At 57.6% G+C, this 17,948-nt stretch overlaps 1 protein-coding gene across 1 annotated transcript; it reads right to left on the bottom strand.

The window, feature by feature from the left end:
* Positions 1–16,596: 16,596 nt before the first annotated feature.
* Positions 16,597–17,262, bottom strand: MSGN1 (mesogenin 1). The gene has a single exon (XM_069605173.1). It carries the CDS (start codon positions 17,260–17,262, stop codon positions 16,597–16,599), a length of 666 nt encoding a protein of 221 aa, XP_069461274.1.
* Positions 17,263–17,948: the final 686 nt, after the last annotated feature.

Below are 17,948 nucleotides of genomic sequence, written 5' to 3'. Positions count from 1 at the left end.
GGTGGTGTCCCATCTGGAGGGGGCTGCCTGTGGGTGTTGTCACAGGTGAGGGGACTGGGGTGGTGCCTGGTCTTGAGGAGGCTGCCTGTGGGGGGTGTCCCATCTGGAGGGGGCTTCCTGTGGGGGTGTCCGGTCTGGAGGGGGCTGCCTGTGGGTGGTGTCCCATCTGGAGGAGGCTGCCTGTGTGGGTGTCATATCTGGAAGGGGCTGCCTGTGGGGAGTGTCACAGGTGAGGGGGGCTGGGGTAGGTGTCCCATCTGGAGGGGGGCTGCCTGTGGGGGGGTGTCCCATCGGGAGGGGGCTGCCTGTGGGGGGGGGTCCAGTCTGGAGGCGGCTGCCTGTGGGTGGTGTCACAGGTGAGGGGGGCTGGTGGTCAGTGTTCCGTCTGGAGGGAGCTGCCTGTGGGGGGGTGTCACAGGTGAGGGGGGCTGTTGTCCAGTCTACATGGGGCTTCCTGTGGGTGGTGTCCAGTCTGGAAGGGGCTGCCTGTGGGTGGTGTCACAGGTGAGTGGGCTGAGAGGTGGTGTCCAGTCTGAAAGGGGCTGCCTGTGGGTGGTGTCACAGTTGGGGGGGTTTGGTGGTGGTGTCCAGTCTGGAGGGGCTGGCTGTGGGGGGTGTCCCATCTGTAGGGGGATGCCTGTGGGGGGTGTCCCGTATGGAGGGGTCTGCCTGTGGGGGGTGTCACAGGTGAGGGCGGCTGCGGGGTAGTGTACCATCTGGAGGGGGCTGCCTGTGGGGGGTGTCACAAATGAGGGGGGCTGGGCGGTGGTGTCAAGTCTGGAGGGCGCGGCCTGTGGGGGATCATGGGTGAGGGGGTTTGGTGTCCCATCTGGAGGGGGCTACCTGTGGGTGGTGTCACAGGTGAGGGGGGATGCGCGGGTGGTGTCAAGTCTCGAGGGACCTGCCTGTGGGAGTTCATGGGTGAGGGGGGGTTGGTGTCCCATCTGGAGAGGGCTGCCTGTGGGTAGTGTCACAGGTGAGGGGGGCTGGGCAGGTGGTGTCAGGTTTGGAGGGGGCTGCCTGTGGGGGGTCATGGGTGGGGGGATGGTGTCCCATCTAGAGGGGGCTGCCTGTGGGTGGTGTCACAGGTGAGGGGAGCTGGGGTGGTGTCAGGTCTGGAGGGGGCTGCCGGTGGGGGGTGTCCCATCTGGTGGGGGCTGTCTGTGGGTGGTGTCACAGGTGAGGGGGATAGGGGGTGGTTTCCCATCTGGAGGGGGCTGCCTGTGGGGGGTGTCACAGGTGAGGGGGTGGTGTCAAGTCTGGGGGTCATGGGTGCGGGGGGCTGTGGGTGGGGTCCCGTCTGGAGCGGACTGCCTGTGGGTGGTGTCCAGTCTGGAAGGGACTGCATGTGGGTGGTGTCAAGTCTGGATGGGACAGCCTGTGGGTGGAGTCCAGTCTGGAAGGGACTGCATGTGGGTGGTGTCAAGTCTGGCGGGGACTGCCTGTGGGTGGAGTCCAGTCTGGAGCGGCCTGCCTGTTGGTGGTGTCACAGGTGAGGGGGCTGAGGGGTGGTGTCCAGTCTGAAGAGGGCTGCCTGTGGTTGGTGTCACAAGTGAGGGGGGTTGAGGGGTGGTGTTCAGTCTGGAGGGGTCTGTCTGTGGGGGGGTCCCATCTGGAGGGGCTTGCCTGTGGGGGGTGTCCCATCTGGAGGGGGCTGCCTGTGGGTGGGTGTCCCATCTGGAGGGGGATGCCTATGGGGGTGTCCCTTCTGGAGGGGGCTGCCTGTGGGTGGTGTTGTGTCTGGAGGGGGCTGCTTGTGGGGGTGTCCTGTATGGAGGGGGCTGTCTGTGGGTGGTGTCCCGTCTGGAGGGGGCTGCCTGTGGGGGTGTCCTGTCTGGAAAGGGCTACCTGTTGTGGGTGTCACAGGTGAGGGGAGCTGGGGTTGGTGTCCTGTCTGGAGGGGGCTGCCTATGAGGGGGGGTGTCCCGTCTGGAGAGGGCTGCCTGTGGGTGGTGTCCCATCTGGAGGGGGCCGCCTATGGGTGGTGTCACAGGTGAGGGGTGCTGGGATGGTGTCAAGTCTTGAGGTGGATGCCTGTGGGGGGGTCATGGGTGAGGGGGCTTGGGGGTGGTGTCCCATCTGGAGGGAGCTGCCTGTGGGAGGTCATGGGTGAGGGGGGGTGGTATCCCATCTGGAGGGGGCTGCCTGTGGGTGGTGTCACAGGTGAGGGGAGCTGGGGTGGTGTCAGGTCTTGAGGGGGCTGCCAGTGGGGGATTTCCCATCTGGAGGGGGCTGCCTGTGGGGGGTGTCCAAACTGGAGGGGGTTGCCTGTGGGTGGTGTCACAGGTGAGGGGGAGAGGGGGTGGTTTACCATCTGGAGGGGGCTGCCTGTGGGGGGTGTCACAGGTGAGGGGGGTGGTGTCAAGTCTGGGGGGTCATGGGTGAGGGGGGCTGTGGGTGGGGTCCCATCTGGATCGGGCTGCCTGTGGGTGTTGTCCCGTCTGGAGGGGCTGCTTGTGGGTGGTGTCCAGAATGGAGGGGACTGCGTGTGGGTGGTGTCACAGGTGAGAGGGGCTGGTGGTTGGTGTTCTGTCTTCAGGGAGCCACCTGTGGGGGGTGTCACAGGTAAGGGGGGCTGGTGTCCAGTATGGAGGGGGCTGCCTGTGGTTGGTGTCCAGTCTGGAGGGGCCTGCCTGTGGTTGGTGTCCAGTCTGGAGGGGCCTGCCTGTTGGTGGTGTCACAGGTGAGGGGGCTGAGGGGTGGTGTCCAGTCTGAAGGGGGCTGCCTGTGGTTGGTGTCACAGGTGAGGGGGGTTGAGGGGTGGTGTCCAGTCTCAAGGGGTCTGTCTGTGAGGGGTGTTCCATCTGGAGGGGGCTGCCTGTGGAGTGTGTCCCGTCTGGACGGGTCTGCCTGTGGGGGTGTCACAGGTGAGAGCGGCTTGGGGGTGGTGTCCCGTCTGGAGGGTGATGCTTGTGGGGGGTCACAGGTGAGGGGGCTGGTGTCCCGTCTGGAGGAGGCTGCCTGTGGATGCTGTCATAGGTGAGGGTGGCTGGGGATTAGTGTCAAGTCTGGAGGGGGCTGCCTGTGGGTGGTGTCCAGTCTGGAAGGGGCTGCCTGTGGGTGGTGTCACAGGTGAGGGAGATAAGGGGTGGTTTGCCATCTGGAGGGGGCGGCCTGTGGGTTGTGTCACAGGTGAGGGGGGTGGTGTCAAATCTGGGTTCAAGGGTGAGGGATGCTGGGGTGGTATCACGTCTGGAGGTGGCTGCCTGTGGGGGGGTCATGGGTGAGGGGGATGGGGGGTGGTGTCCTGTCTGGAGGGGGCTCCCTTTGGGGGGGTCACGGGTGAGTGGGCTGGGGGTAGAGTCCTGTCTGGAGGGGGCTGCCAGTGGGTGCTGTCATAGGTGAGGGAGCTGGGGAGTGGTGTCAAGTCTGGAGGGGGCTGTCTGTGGGGGGAGTCCCATCGGGAGGGGCCTGCCTGTAGGGGGGGTCATGGGTGAGGGGTTGTTGGTGTCCCATCTGAGGGGGCTGCCTGTGGGTGGTGTCACAGGTGAGGGGGGCTGGGTGGGTGGTGTCAAATCTGTAGGGGGCTGCCTGTGGGGAATCATGGGTGAGGGGGGTGGTGTCCCATCTGGAGTGGGCTGCCTGTGGGTGGTGTCACAGGTGAGGGGGGCTGGGGTGGTGTCCGGTCTGGAGTGGGCTGCCTGTGAGGGGTGTCCCATCTAGAAGGGGCTGCCTATGGGAGGGTGTCACGTCCGGAGGGGGCTGCCTGTGGGGGTGTCCTGTCTGGAGGGGGCTACCCATGGGTAGAGTCCTGTCTGGAGGGGGCTGCTTATGGGGGGTGTCCTGTCTGGAGGGGGCTGCCTGTGGGTGGTGTCCCATCTGGAGGGGGGTGTCGTGTCCAGAAGGGGCTGCCTGTGGGGGGTGTCACAAATGAGGGGGCTGGGCCGGTGGTGTCCAGTCTGGAGGGGGCTACCTGTGGGGGTCATGGGTTGGGGGTGGTGTCCCATCTGAGGGGGTTGCCTGTGGGTAGTGTCACAGGTGAGGGGAGCTGGGGTGGTGTCAGGTCGGGAGCAGGCTGCCTCTAGGGGGTGGCCCACCTGGAGGGGGCTGCCTGTGGGGTGGGTGTCCAAACAGGAGGGGGCTGCCTGTGGGGGTGTCCTATCTGGAGGGGGCTGCTTGTGGGGGGTGTCCTGTCTGGCAGGGGCTGTCTGTGGGTGGTGTCCCATCTGGAGGGGGCTGCCTGTGGGGAGTGTCACAGGTGAGGGGGGCTGGGGTAGGTGTCCCATCTGGAGGGGGCTGCCTATGGGGGGGTGTCCCATCTGGAGGGGGTTGCCTGTAGGGGGTGTCCCGGCTGGAGGTGGCTGCCTGTGGGTGGTGTCCAGTCTGGAGGCGACTGCCTGTGGGTGGTGTCACAGGTGAGGGGGGCTGGTGGTCGGTGTTCCGTCTGGAGGGGGCTGCCTGTGGGGGGTGTCACAGGTGAGGGGGTGGTGTCAAGTCTGGGGGGGACTGCCTGTTGGTGGTGTCACAGGTGAGGGGGGCTGGTGGTTGGTGTTCCATCTGGAGGGGGCTGCCTGTGTGGGGTGTCACAGGTGAGGGGGGATGTTGTCCAGTCTACATGGGGCTTCCTGTGGGTGGTGTCCATCTGGAAGGGTCTGCCTGTGGGTGGTGTCACAGGTGAGCGGGCTGAGAGGTGGTGTCCAGTCTGAAAGGGGCTGCCTGTGGGTGGTGTCGCAGTTGGGGGGGGGTTTGGTGGTGGTGTCCAGTCTGGAGGGGCTGGCTGTGGGGGGTGTCCCATCTGTAGGGGGCTGCCTGTGGGGGGTGTCCTGTATGGAGGGGGCTGCCTGTGGATGGTGTCACAGGTGAGGGGGATAGGGTGGTTTCCCATCTGGAGGGAGCTGCCTGTAGGGGGGTCACGGGTGAGGGGGCTGGGGGTGATGTCCTGTCTGGAGGGGCTGATTTCTCACACAAGCGCTAAATTCCCTCTACCTTAGAGCCCTCCAGCTCTTTTGATATATTTTGTGGCTTTGAATTTTTCATTTTCAGTGTGTTTTACTTATGTGTTCTTTGGTTATGGAGTTTTAAAACAACTTCAATGGCATCGTCTTTTTCTGTGTGTCACACAGCACCTTCAGTGCAGTGGCACGGGGATGTCTTCCCGACGTCCCACGGTTTAAATACCTTCTCTGGGACTGACTACTGTCTTCCAGAGCATGTATAGTTAAATTGACTTTACTAGTCTCTTTAAATTTACTGACCCAGCACACAATATCTTACTACAGAGTGCTGGAGGGGTTGCTTAGTTTCCCCTGAGTCAAAACACTCATATAACAGTAACATCTTACCTTTTCCTACTTTAAATGGCTGGTGGCAGTGGTTTAGATGAACTATTGTTATTTTTCCCAATCCGCTAATAATGGTAGCTCAAAATCGGTTCAGCCATGTTTTTCTATACAGTGTCCCAGACCTGTCTGTAAAAACAGACTCCGGTCATCTTTTGTCGCCATTTCTTTTAGGAAAAGTCCTTCTTGTGTTTGTCTCTGTGCGCAAAACCAGGTTTGGTCCCTTTGTTCGTTGGCCTTTGGCAGGCTTCAGTGCTGAAGCCCTCCTCTAGCGCCTGATTGTCTGGGGTGGACAGGATGTGAGGGAGGTGCCGGAAACTTCCTCTGCTTAGTCTCCTCTTAGACCTGAATGCACACTGGTGTGATTGGCCAGCTGGCTGTCCAGCAAGGACAGCCACCCAGCTGTGTGAGTGTCAGCCAGCCTGGAATGAATGGGAGAAAACTGTTTAAAAGCAGGTCTCTCGGACTTGGAACACAGAGTCGACCACTGGAACGAAAGAACCAAAGACAAGCTGAAGGAAGAGGACTGCTGCAACTCCTGGACGACAGGTGAAGCCCTGCTACAGGTCCGAATTGCCTGAAACTCCATCGACAGAGAAGCCCTTCAAGGTTAACTTCTTCCCTTGAGTTTGGTGGCAACAAGCAACTCGCAGGCCACCTGGACACCGTCCCCATCTAGTCGAATTTTGATCAGAGTGCTGTTGAAAACCGGATAGCCAGAGGGAAGGAAACCAGCTTGTGGTCTTTAAGGCACTCGCACCTTAAACCGACATCTTGATGCAGCTTTTGGCCTCTTCCCTGGGCAGTGCAGGAACCTCCCGACGTCCTCCTTCTTGTGCCCACGACTGAAGCTCAGGAACAGCGAGATCTGCTCAAACTGCCTAGAACAACTGCCTCAGCTACAGCTTTCTTCTTTAACAAGGTACTGTGCAAACGCGGTCCGGAAATCTTTTCGGCCATCGAGAAAGTGTGTGAAACTTTCCTCAACTTTGAAGTCTTGTCCTTCCCTAAACATTCGTCAAAACTTTCGCCTAGCCAAATTCTTCTAATCTCTGTGGCAAAGACTTAACCGTTACTACAAGAACTGTGCTATCAGGTGGGTGGTCATAATTTCGAAAAAAAAATGTCGACAGACAAAAATGTCGACAAAGAAATGTCGAAAAAAAAATGTCGACAAAGAAATGTCGAAAAAAAAATGTCGACTTTCGTTTTTTTTAATTATATATTTATTTTAGGGGTTCGGGAGTTAAAAAAAAGGGAAAAATTAAAAAAAAATTTTTAAAAGGGGGGTTGGGGGGGAACCTCCCCATTTAAAAAAAAAATGCATTGAAAAAAAAGTCGACATTTTTTTTTTCGACATTTTTTTTTTCGATATTTTGACTTTCGACATTTTTGTTGTCGAAATTATCACTGTAAACCGTGCTATCATATACAAAGACTCTGAACCATTGATTTTGGCCCAGGCCTATGAGAAGAATTGCTGGTTGTAGATAACTGAAATCCTTTGACCTGCCTATGAATGTCTTTGGGCTGTCTATTCTTATAACCTTGTCTTTTTACTCCTTTAATTAAGTATTTGAAGTGCCATTTTGCTCCCACTTCGTTGGAACTAAACTTGTTCATTTACTTACCGGTTGTATTTTTGTGGTTTATTAGTGTTTGATATTGAGCTGCTTATGCTAGTGTAGTGTTTTCTAACTGACTGAGTAAATACATGTATATTCTTTTACCAAGAAACCTTGAGTAGGTGTCTGTTTGAATCACTGTATTAATTGGTCCTTTGTGTAACTTGTTCTACTGCTCACTTAAACTCTTGAGATAAGTCTGGCTGCTCAGCCATCGCTACCACTTTACTGTGTCCTACAGGCTTGAACCAACAGTGAAATTGTGCTTACACTTGTAGTCTTAATTGCCTGTAGTGTTCCCAAAGGGTAATGCAGGCGATTCTGCCCAACAGTGGGGCTGCTGGTTTGTGTTCCGTCGGGAGGGGGCTGCCTGTGGGGGGTGTCACAGATGAGGGGGGCTGGTGTCCAGTCTAGAGGGGGCTGCCTGTGGGTGCTGTCCAGTCTGGAGAGGGCTGCCTGTGGGCAGTGTCACAGGTGAGGGGGCTGAGGGGTGGTGTCCATTCTGAAGGGGGCTGCCTGTGGGTGGTATCACAGGCGAGGTGGGTTTGGGGGTAGTGTCCAGTCTGGAGGGGGCTGGCTGTGGGGGTTGTCCCATCTGGACGGGTCTGCCTGTGGGAGCTGTCACAGGTGAGGGCAGCTGGGGGGTGTTGTTCCGTCTGGAGGGGCCTGCCTGTGGGGGGTCATGGGTGAGGGGGGTGGTGTCCCATTTGGAGGGGGCTGCCTGTGGGGTGTGTCCCATCTGAAGGGGGCTGCCTGTGGGGGGGTGTCCAGTCTGGAGTGGGCTGCCTGTGGGGGGTGTCACAGGTGAGGGGGTGGTGTCAAGTCTAGGGGGGTCATGGGTGAGGGAGGCTGTGGGTGGGGTCCCATCTCGAGCGGGCTGCCTGTAGGTGGTGTTCCGTCTGGAGGGGGCTGCCTTTGGGTGGTGTCCAGTCTGGAGGGGGCTGCCTCTGGATGGTGTCACAGGTGAGGGGGCTGGTGGTTGGTGTTCCATCTGGAAGTGCTGTCTTTGGGTGGTCATGGGTGAGGGGGAGGTGTCCCATCTGGAGGGGGCTGCCTGTGGGGGGTGTCACAGGTGAGAGGGCTGGGGTGGTGTCCGGTCTGGGGGTGTCCGGTCTGGAGGGGGCTGCCTGTGGGGGGGTGTCCCATCTGGAGGGGGCTGCTTATGGGGGGTGTCCTGTCTGGAGGGCTCTGCCTGTGTGTTGTGTCCCATCTGGAGGGGGCTGCCTGTGGGGGGTGTCACATGTGGGGGGGCTGGGTTTGGTGTCCCATCTGGAGGGGGCTGCCTGTGGGGGGTGTCCCGGCTGGAGGCGACTGCCTGCGGGTGGTGTCACAGGTGAGGGGGGCTAGTGGTCGGTGTTCTGTCTGGAGGGGGCTGCCTGTGGGGGGTGTCACAGGTGAGGGGGTGGTGTCAAGTCTGGAGGGGTCTGCCTGTGGGGGGTGTCCCGTATGGAGCGGGCTGCCTATGAGGGGTGTCCCATCTGGAGGGGGCTGCCTGTGGGTGGTGTCCTGTCTGGAGGGGGCTGCCTGTGGGTGGTGTCACAGGTGAGGGGGTGGTGTCAAGTCTGGGGGTGTCACGGACGAGGGGGGCTGTGGGTGGTGTCCCATCTGGAATGGGCTGCCTGTGGGGGGTGTCCAGTCTGGAGGGGACTGCCTGTGGGGGGTGTCCCGTATGGAGCGGGCTGCCTATGGGGGGTGTCCCATCTGGAGGGGGCTGCCTGTGGGTGGTGTCCCGTCTGGAGGGGGCTGCCTGTGGGTGGTGTCACAGGTGAGGGGGTGGTGTCAAGTCTGGGGGTGTCACGGACGAGGGGGCTGTGGGTGGTGTCCCATCTGGAATGGGCTCCCTGTGGGGGGTGTCCCGTCTGGAGGGGGCTGCCTGTGGGTGGTGTCCAGTCTGGAGGGGACTGCCTTTGGGTGGTGTCACAGGTCAGGGGACTGGTGTCCAGTCTAGAGGGGGCTGCCTGTGTGGGGTGTCACAGGTCAGGGGCCTGGTGTCCAGTCTAGAGGGGGCTGCCTGTGGGTGGTGTCCAGTCTGGAGGGGGCTGCCTGTGGGTGGTGTCACAGGTGAGGGGTGGTGTCCAGTCTGAATGTGGCTGCCTGTGGGTAGTGTCACAGGTGAGGGGGCTGGTGGTTGGTGTTCCATCTGGAGGGGCTGTCTGTGGCGGGTCATGGGTGAGGGGGTGGTGTCCAGTCTGGAGGGGGCTGCCTGTGTGGGGTGTCACAGGTCAGGGGCCTGGTGTCCAGTCGAGAGGGGGCTGCCTGTGGGTGGTGTCCAGTCTGGAGGGGGCTGCCTGTGGGTGGTGTCACAGGTGAGGGGTGCTGTCCAGTCTGAATTTGGCTGCCTGTGGGTAGTGTCACAGGTGAGGGGGCTGGTGGTTGGTGTTCCATTTGGAGGGGCTGTCTGTGGCGGGTAATGGGTGAGGAGGTGGTGTCCCATCTGGAGGGGGCTGCCTGTGGGTGGTGTCACAGGTGAGGGGGGCTGGGGTGGTGTCCCGGCTGGAGGGGGCTGCCTGTGGGTGGTGTCCAGTCTGGAGGCGACTGCCTGTGGGTAATGTCACAGGTGAGGGGGGCTAGTGGTCGGTGTTCTGTCTGGAGGGGGCTGCCTGTGGGGGGTGTCACAGGTGAGAGGGTGGTGTCAAGTCTGGGGGGGGACTGCCTGTGGGTGGTGTCACAGGTGAGGGGGGCCTGGTGGTCGGTGTTCCGTCTGGAGGGGGCTGCCTGTGTGGGGTGTCACAGGTGAGGGGGGCTGTTGTTCTAGTCTACATGGGGCTGCCTGTGGGTGGTGTCCAGTCTGGAGGGGTCTGCCTGTGGGGGGTGTCCCGTATGGAGCGGGCTGCCTATGGGGGGTGTCCCATCTGGAAGGGGCTGCCTGTGGGTGGTGTTCCGTCTGGAGGGGGCTGCCTGTGGGTGGTGTCACAGGTGAGGGGTGGTGTCAAGTCTGGTGGTGTCACGGACGAGGGGGGCTGTGGGTGGTGTCCCATCTGGAATGGGCTGCCTGTGGGTGGTGTCCAGTCTGGAGGGGACTGCCTTTGGGTGGTGTCACAGGTCAGGGGCCTGGAGTCCAGTCTAGAGGGGGCTGCCTGTGGGTGGTGTCCAGTCTGGTGGGGGCTGCCTGTGGGTGGTGTCACAGGTGAGGGGTGGTGTCCAGTCTGAAGGTGGCTGCCTGTGGGTAGTGTCACAGGTGAGGGGGCTGGTGGTTGGTGTTCCATCTGGAGGGGCTGTCTGTGGGTGGTCATGGGTGAGGGGGAGGTGTCCCATCTGGAGGGGGCTGCCTGTGGGTGGTGTCACAGGTGAGGGGGCTGGTGTGGTGTCCGGTCTGGGGGTGTCCGGTCTGGAGGGGGCTGCCTGTGGGGGGGGTGTCCCATCTGGAGAGGGCTGCCTTTGGGGGGGGGTCCCATCTGGAGTGGGCTGCCTGTGGGTGGTGTCCTGTCTGGAGGGGTCTGCTTGTGGGGGGTGTCCTGTCTAGAGGGTTCGGCCTGTGTGTGGTGTCCCATCTGGAGGGGGCTGCCTGTGGGGGGGCTGGGGTTGGTGTCCCATCTGGAGGGGGCTGCCTATGGGGGGTGTCCCATCTGGAGGGCGCTGCCTGTGGGGGGTGTCCCGGCTGGAGGGGGTTGCCTGTGGGTCGTGTCCAGTCTGGAGGTGACTGCCTTTGGGTGATGTCACAGGTGAGGGGGGCTGGTGGTCGGTGTTCTGTCTGGAGGGGGCTGCCTGTGGGGGGTGTCACAGGTGAGGGGGTGGTGTCAAATCTGGAGGGGACTGCCTGTGGGTGGTGTCACAGGTGAGGGGGGCCTGGTGGTTGGTGTTCCGTCTGGAGGGGGCTGCCTGTGTGGGGTGTCACAGGTGAGGGGGGCTGTTGTTCTAGTCTACATGGGGCTGCCTGTGGGTGGTGTCCAGTCTGGAGGGGTCTGCCTGTGGGGGGTTTCCTGTATGGAGCGGGCTGCCTATGGGGGGTGTCCCATCTGGAGGGGGCTCGCTGTGGGTGGTGTCCCGTCTGGAGGGGGCTGCCTGTGGGTGGTGTCACAAGTGAGGGGGCGGTGTCAAGTCTGGGGGTGGTGTCATCTGGAATGAGCTGCCTGTGGGGGGGGTGTCCCATCTGCAGGGGGCTGCCTGTGGGTGGTTTCCAGTCTGGAGGGGACTGCCTGTGGGTGGTGTCACAGGTGAGGGGTGGTGTCCAGTCTGAAGGTGGCTGCCTGTGGGTAGTGTCACAGGTGAGGGGGGGTGGTGTCAAGTCTGCAAGGGGCTGTCTGTGGGGGGAGTCCCGTCTGGAGGGGGCTGTGTGTGGGTGGTGTCACAGGTGAGGGGATGGTGTTAAGTCTTGGGGGGGTCACGGGTGAGGGCGGCTGGGGGTGGTGGTGTGGACTACAGTGGTTCATGTGCAGTAGGAGTATATGCGGACAGGATGGGTGCCGAGGGTGTAGGGGGGAACTCACATTTTTGTAAGGAGTGTAGCCTACACTTACGAGGGGGTGTGCGATTTTGTTGGGGTACAGCTGGGCTTGTGAGGGAGGGCACGTGCTTTCTCTGGGGTGTGGCCTGGGATTGCGAGGTTAGGTGTGCTATTTTGCTGGGGTACTGGATGTTGGTCCAGGGGTGGCGCTGAGGCTTGCGCCGTGATAGTCCTTTGGCTTGCTTTTTGGTGTGGGGGTGTGTTGTAGGCGTTCCTCGCTCAGCTTGTTGTGACTTGCGTGACGGCTAGTAATGCGTCTTGGAATCCATGAATACGCGCAATATTTTTTCTGCACCACGGCTCGTTCTCGGCGTGCAGACCTTGCACCTTTTCTGCTCCGGATTATATTTATTTATTTATTTATATTTATATAGCGCGCAAGAAGCCCAGGGGCATTGAGGCGCTGTTACTTGCAATAACTTAGTTACATGGTACAGGCATGAAAGCGATTGTTAACACATTATGAATACTATAAGATATCGTACTGTTGTTACAGATATTGCATTGGGACGTATATTACAACATATATGATAAGTATTCGTGCTTGTGTGTCGGGTCTTATGTGAAGAGGGTAGTTTTCAGAGTTTTGCGGAAGGTGGTGAGGGAGGCCTCCCCTCAGATAGTGGGAGGTAGGGCATTCCAGTGAGTGGGCGCGAGATAGGGGAAGCTGGATCCGCCCGCTTTTACTCTTTTTACTAGTGGCACCGAGAGCATGTTGGTGTACGGTGATCTGGTTGGCCTGGTAGTGGAGACGGGGTGGATCCTTTGAGAGAGGTATGCTGGAGCAGTGAGGTGAATGCACTTGTGGGTCAGTGTCAGGGCTTTGAATACAATCCTTTCCTTTATTGGGAGCCAGTGGGCTAGTTTTCTGGCTTCAGAGATGTGTTCTCTTTTAGCAATGCCTTGGGCTGCCCGGAGAGCATTGTTCTGTATTACTTGTAGTCTCTCTAAGTTTTTGTTGGAGGTTGCTAGAAAGGGTATGTTGCAGTAGTCTAGCCTAGAGCCGGTGATGGCTCTGGCTATGTTGGTTCAGTTCTCTTTGGAGAGAAAGGGTCTGACTGCGTTGATAAGTTTGGCATGATATGCAGCTGCTGAGCTATTGCGCTGACTTGTCTATCCATGGATAGGCTGGAATCCAGGTAGACTCCCAGAGTTTTGAATCGGGCCCTTTGTTACCTGTGTGTCACCCTTGATTCAATGTAATCAGCACTCGTGCAATGCTACTATTAGCAATTGATGTTAGACCATTTTGGTTTATCTGTGGGTTTGAAGGCTTCCTTTGCCCCCTTCTTCATCTGAACACTTTCCCTACGATTGGCTACCCTGCCTACTTTCCTTCCCCAAACTATAGGTTGGATCTGTGTGGGAGCCCTTGTGAAACTCTGGTGACTGAGACAAATGTACAAAGCAACAAGTCACTGAGAAAGATACTGTTGAAGTGGTTGACAGCTGCTGTTGTGGCGAGGTCTGTGGGTTCCATGGGCAAGGTATTGTTACTCGAAGCTGTCAACAGATTGGGTGGATGCTGCTCGTCTGTGTGTGTGGATGCATGAGTGAGAGGTGACAGGTGAGTAGCTCAATGGAGTTGAGCCGACTATGTTCCTGGACTGTGCCTTCTCCATGTTTCCCTATACAGTTCATGTTCTGTGAGCTTATAGCTGTAGAAAGGAGGAATGGACTGGTTGGTTGTTTGTGAGCGGAAGTGAGCATGGGAGGGGGGTGTGTGTATATATATATGCTGGTACTGTGCATTCCATTGATTGTCTTTTTGTTTAAACAACTCCTGCTCTGAAATGGCATTACCGTTGTGTTTCTGTGATTCTGAATTGGCTGAGAGGCCAATAATGACCTCCAGCTGGCAATGTGTGTAAGTGCAAGTGTGGCAACATCCAAGCGGGTGTGAATAGACATGTTTTTACTGTGTGGCAGTCAGGCTCGGACTAGACAAAGTGTAGTGCCAACATGCCAACTGTTTGTTGTCCAAAGTAGGGTAGCTTCTTAAGTTACTGCATGTTACAGGTTATAGTTTTGACCAGTGTTATTGAACAAATATTGTTTAAAATGCAAAATGTGCAACACATTTGATGCAAAAATTCCCCCTTGGCTACTACTCAAACAGTCCGTCACAACAGTAATGAATTGCCATGTGCCCCTGTGGGACCCCTTTGTATTGGTGCTGAGCACATTGTATGCCCCGGTCTGACCCTGGTGGCAGTGTATTTGTGGTATGTTTGTTTGAGTGCTTGCTTCTATGCGACTGATTGCGGTAAGGGAGTGTGTCTGAGCCCGTGTGCTGTGCACCCTTAACTAGTGTACATGGGGATATTGTGCAATACTTGACACATCAAGATACTCTCTTATATATGGTGTGAAGACCTGGCCACATGACGATACCCACATAACAGCACCGGGGAATATGAGTGCACAAAAGCGGAGCGAGTACCTGGGCACATTATTTCAGTACCTGTGGAATGATATTGTTACTAGGCCTTGCATAGCATCATTTCTGCCATTTGTAAAGCTTCTGGGCACTTCGGTACTTGGCACGATATTGGCGATATCCACTCAAATAATCACACACACACAAGTCATTCACCAAACCCCGAAAGCTCTATCTAAATGAACTGCCCGAGCCCCACACGACAGAAGGTACCCCTCCTGGCCTTGGCAGGGCTGGCCTCGACTAGCGAATGAGGGTCCGTGGCGGCCTTCCCCGTGGGTAGCAAAGGCTCGCTCCTGGCTCCTGTGCTCCTTCTGGGAAGTGGACCACGCCTAGGAAGTGGCAGGGCAAGGGTTGGCTGCAGAGCAGAGAGGGGAAGAACAGCGGGGGAGCTTCACGGCACTTAGATTGTTCAAGTCCAGCTGCAAAATGTTGGCGAGGGATTAATTGGGGAAGTGAGTAGGGGGTGGAAGAACGTATGTGTGGATAGAGTGAAGGGGTGGGTGCAGAAATATAGCATTGTATATTCAGAGGTAACTGTGTCTAAAACGCCTGAAACCAGACGCCTGGGTCTTCCACCTGGGCAGGGAACTCCAGGTTCCTTCTGATTCAGCGACCAACACGGGGATGGGGGTAAAGGGAGGGGGCACCGTCGCCCGCCCTCTCCCCCCCCCCTCCCACACACAAGCAATATGGCAACAGGGATAGTTTAGACTGGGTTGTGTTTCGAATTGTCGCAGGGAAATCTGCAAATAGCCGAACTGAACATTCGAAATTGTGGATGCTATTGTTCTCCTAAGACTAATGTATTCGAAAAAAAAGTACCCACCCATATCCGCTAAATACTGCTTCCAAGTTTGCTTTATTTTGCCACCAGGACTCAGAATTAATATTTTGCATGTATGTAGCTCAGTGGGTTAATGCGCGTTCATATGTAAGAGTAAGGCGTTTTATACAGCTCCATGGATCAGATGGCATTCCTTCACAAGGGGACTGTGGAAGTTGCGGTGTCGCAGGACGTTAATGGCAGTGTTTGTGGCTGTCACTTGAGGCCAGATGAACGTCGCTGGGAAGCAAGGAGCGGTCATGGGATAAACGCTACAGTCTTCTGTATTTTTGTACTTTAAGTTAAGATGGAGATACGCGTTATGTCGTCAAGAATCGTAATTTTTGGAGGAAGGAGGTGTTAGGGTTAGAAGCGGTGTCTTTTAGGTTTTAAACGCATGCACGTGGCCATTTGAACGTATCCCCTCCACATTAGCCCACTGAGTTGTCTAACCGAAGTACGAGAGAATGTTCGGTCGCATTTTAGAAGGTCAGAACCCAATCCAACCAGAAGCAGAAACACGGGAACCCCTGGCCTGGGGCAGAGGGGCCATCACACACCCAGCCCCTCCTCGCCCAAGGCCCTCCCCGCACATGACTGAGCCGGCCCGAGTGCATCTGTCCCTCCCGACCCTATTTCCGCAGCCTCTGCATCCCCTCGCTCCATATTGTAACTATACCCTTAATAGTTTGTTCTTCTAATTGTATCGATGTTATTGGGACGGGTCTGGCTGTGGGACGTTTTGAAACACCCCAGCACAAGATGCATTATTGTAGCTCCTTGTACGCGGAGCCCTGCTGCGTCACAGCTGGGTTACCACATGCAGCTCAATGCAATTCATACAAACGACCACCGTAAAAGGACCCTCAAATCTAGAGAAATAGAAATTAAATTACTTTATTCGCAGGCTGCCGTACACAGCTTGATAAATATGTACAAATAATGAACGAGAAGATTTTGGAGTTCTTCGTGCGGCAAGACGGCGAGCAATTCAATATTTACATTCTTGTGACTGCAAAATGCAAACAAACAGCGTTTTAAATAGTCTTTAAAAAAAAAGTCAAAATTCCGAAAAAACGGAATAAGGCGGCATGGCTCTCGGACGTTGCTGGGCAACTTCCGTCACTACCCTCAAGCGTCAGCATTTTATTAAACTTACAGCACAATATATATACAGAGACATACGCATATGACAACGCGGAGTATAGACCTACTGGGGGTTTGGGGGGTCTCTTCCATGGGAGAGGGGCATATTATTGTCGGTTACGTCAGTACAATGCATCTTTGACTTCATGACTCCAGGTCGGAGCCACCTTGGGGTGAACAGAAGGAGGAGACACGCCAGGGTGACCGCACACTAAAATCACAACGAGCTCGGGCTAGAACAGTGGAAAGTGTCTGTCTGTTGCTTCTTGTAATAAAGAAGGCACTTTAGAACATCCATCTCAGTGCTGCAGGCTTTGAGGAGGGAACCCCCTGCACCAGTGCTCGGGGGCACAGTCTCGCCCGTTGGTCTCTAGTCTTTGGGGGAAAGGGGGCTCTCCAGGCTGTGGGGTTCTGCTGCTCCCGGTCTAAAGGCCCTGCTGGAGAAAGACGTGGCCGCTGCCCACTGCCGCGTCGTGGGGACAACGCCTCTGCCACTTGGTACCAGATTGTCTCTTCTTGGAGTGTGTCTCTGAACCGCTTGGTACCAGTGCTCCCAGAAGGTCTCTCGGAAGTGTCTCTTGAGTCCAGTGGCCCCCAGTGGCCGGGCTGCGGGTCTGAGGGCCCCGCTGGTGCTGCCCCCTACCTGCGGACTTCCGGGTCCTCTAAAGCATTCCTTGCGCGCCACAGCCACCTCTTACAGGAGTTTCTTGGTAACACTCGCCTCTGAGGATGGGACCAAGCTCTGAGGAGGGGCCAAGCAGGGTCCCGGCAGTCCTAGGGGCCATGTGGTCGAGGCTGCTGGTCTGAGCGGAGGGGGCACTGGGGCTGCAAGTGTTTTATGTGCCGGGGCCCTGCCCTCCCCCGGCCCTCTGCTCGGCCCCGAGCTGCGCCGTGAGCTCCTTGATGTAGCGTATGCAGCAGCGCAGGGTCTGCACCTTGGTGAGGCTGTGGCCCCCGGCGCTGTAGCCCGGGGGCAGGTACTCCCGCAGCGTGTGCATGGCTTCGGCCAGGGTCCGCATACGCATCTTCTCCCTCTCGCTGGCGTTGCGCCGGCTCTGGCAGGACATGGGCAACTTGCGGCCTCGCCTTTGCCCTCTGCTCTGCGCCGGGCTCAGAGGCTGGCCAGGCCCCAAGTCACTGTGACTCTGCTCCGTCTCGGCCAGGCCTGGCAGCCGAGGCCCCGGGCACGATGGCAGGAATTCCGTGGACGAGGAGGGAGAGCAGGAGAAGGAAGGGGAACAGGAGGAGGAAGAGCGGGATTCCGAAGTGGGGGGAGAGCAGGACCCGGAATAGGCTGCCGCGGACATGCTTTGCGGGGCCGGCTGCTCGCTCAGCACATAGAAGCCCGAAATGCCTCTATAGTCCCAGGAGGCGGAAAGATAGCCCGGGTCAAACGGCGGGTCAGAGTCCATGCCAAATTCAAGTTCCTGCATGGCAAGGCTCATGCCCTCCATGCGGGCAGCGTTGCAGGCAGGCGTTGCTTGGTGGACAGCAGTGTTCATCACGGCGGAGAACATAGGCGGTGCTGTGCAGAGGGGCGACCCCGAGCCCAGCAAGTCAGGTCCGCGAGGTAGTGGCGCCGATGCGGCGTGCTATAAAGCGCCTCTATCCCAGCAGAGTCCGAATGTGCGCTACAGCGCTTAGAAGATCACAGCGCAGTACCCATTCTTCGTGTCGATATTATACCGTGGAAAGGGGCCCGTAGGATGCAGCCGGGGAACCCCCAGGTGCGCCAGAGTAGCAGCTTGGTCTGAACCCCACAGCGCAGGGAAGCGCTTTTATGAAAGCTCTGGGACCCGGTACAGTCTGGGGGTCCTTGAGTTCAAAGGGAAGATCAAAGGGCCAAGGTGCAGAACGACCCTTTAGTGTGAATTTCTCGCCACTGAGAATTATCGACCTCCAGCTAAAATGTCTTCACATGATCTAGCCAGGCAGATAAACCTCGCCCCCCTCCCCCACCCGCCTCTATGCACCGGGAGACCGGGCCCCGGCGCCAGCTTCCCTCCTCTACTTTATGGACTGCAAATGCATATTTTTTTTTACCAAACACGTGGGCGGCCAATGTGCGCTGGACTCAGGCACTGTTTTTTTTAAAAAAAATGCGCCCGTTCTAAACGTAGCGCATCTTCCCACGCGACTTACAACGCATCTGCATCTGTACACATGACTAGAACGAATGTATACCAAC

The sequence above is a fragment of the Ambystoma mexicanum genome, chromosome 4p, assembly GCF_040938575.1.
Source record: "Ambystoma mexicanum isolate Mex_15411 chromosome 4p, UKY_AmexF1_1, whole genome shotgun sequence".
Classification (NCBI taxonomy): domain Eukaryota; kingdom Metazoa; phylum Chordata; class Amphibia; order Caudata; family Ambystomatidae; genus Ambystoma; species Ambystoma mexicanum.
Note: the sequence above shows the minus strand (reverse complement) of the source record. Positions and strands in the feature narration are given on the sequence as shown.

What these genes read in the sequence shown, in the direction of transcription:
- MSGN1 (XM_069605173.1), bottom strand. Translation starts at nt 17,262, where the DNA reads ATGAACACTGCTGTCCACCAAGCAACGCCTGCCTGCAACGCTGCCCGC.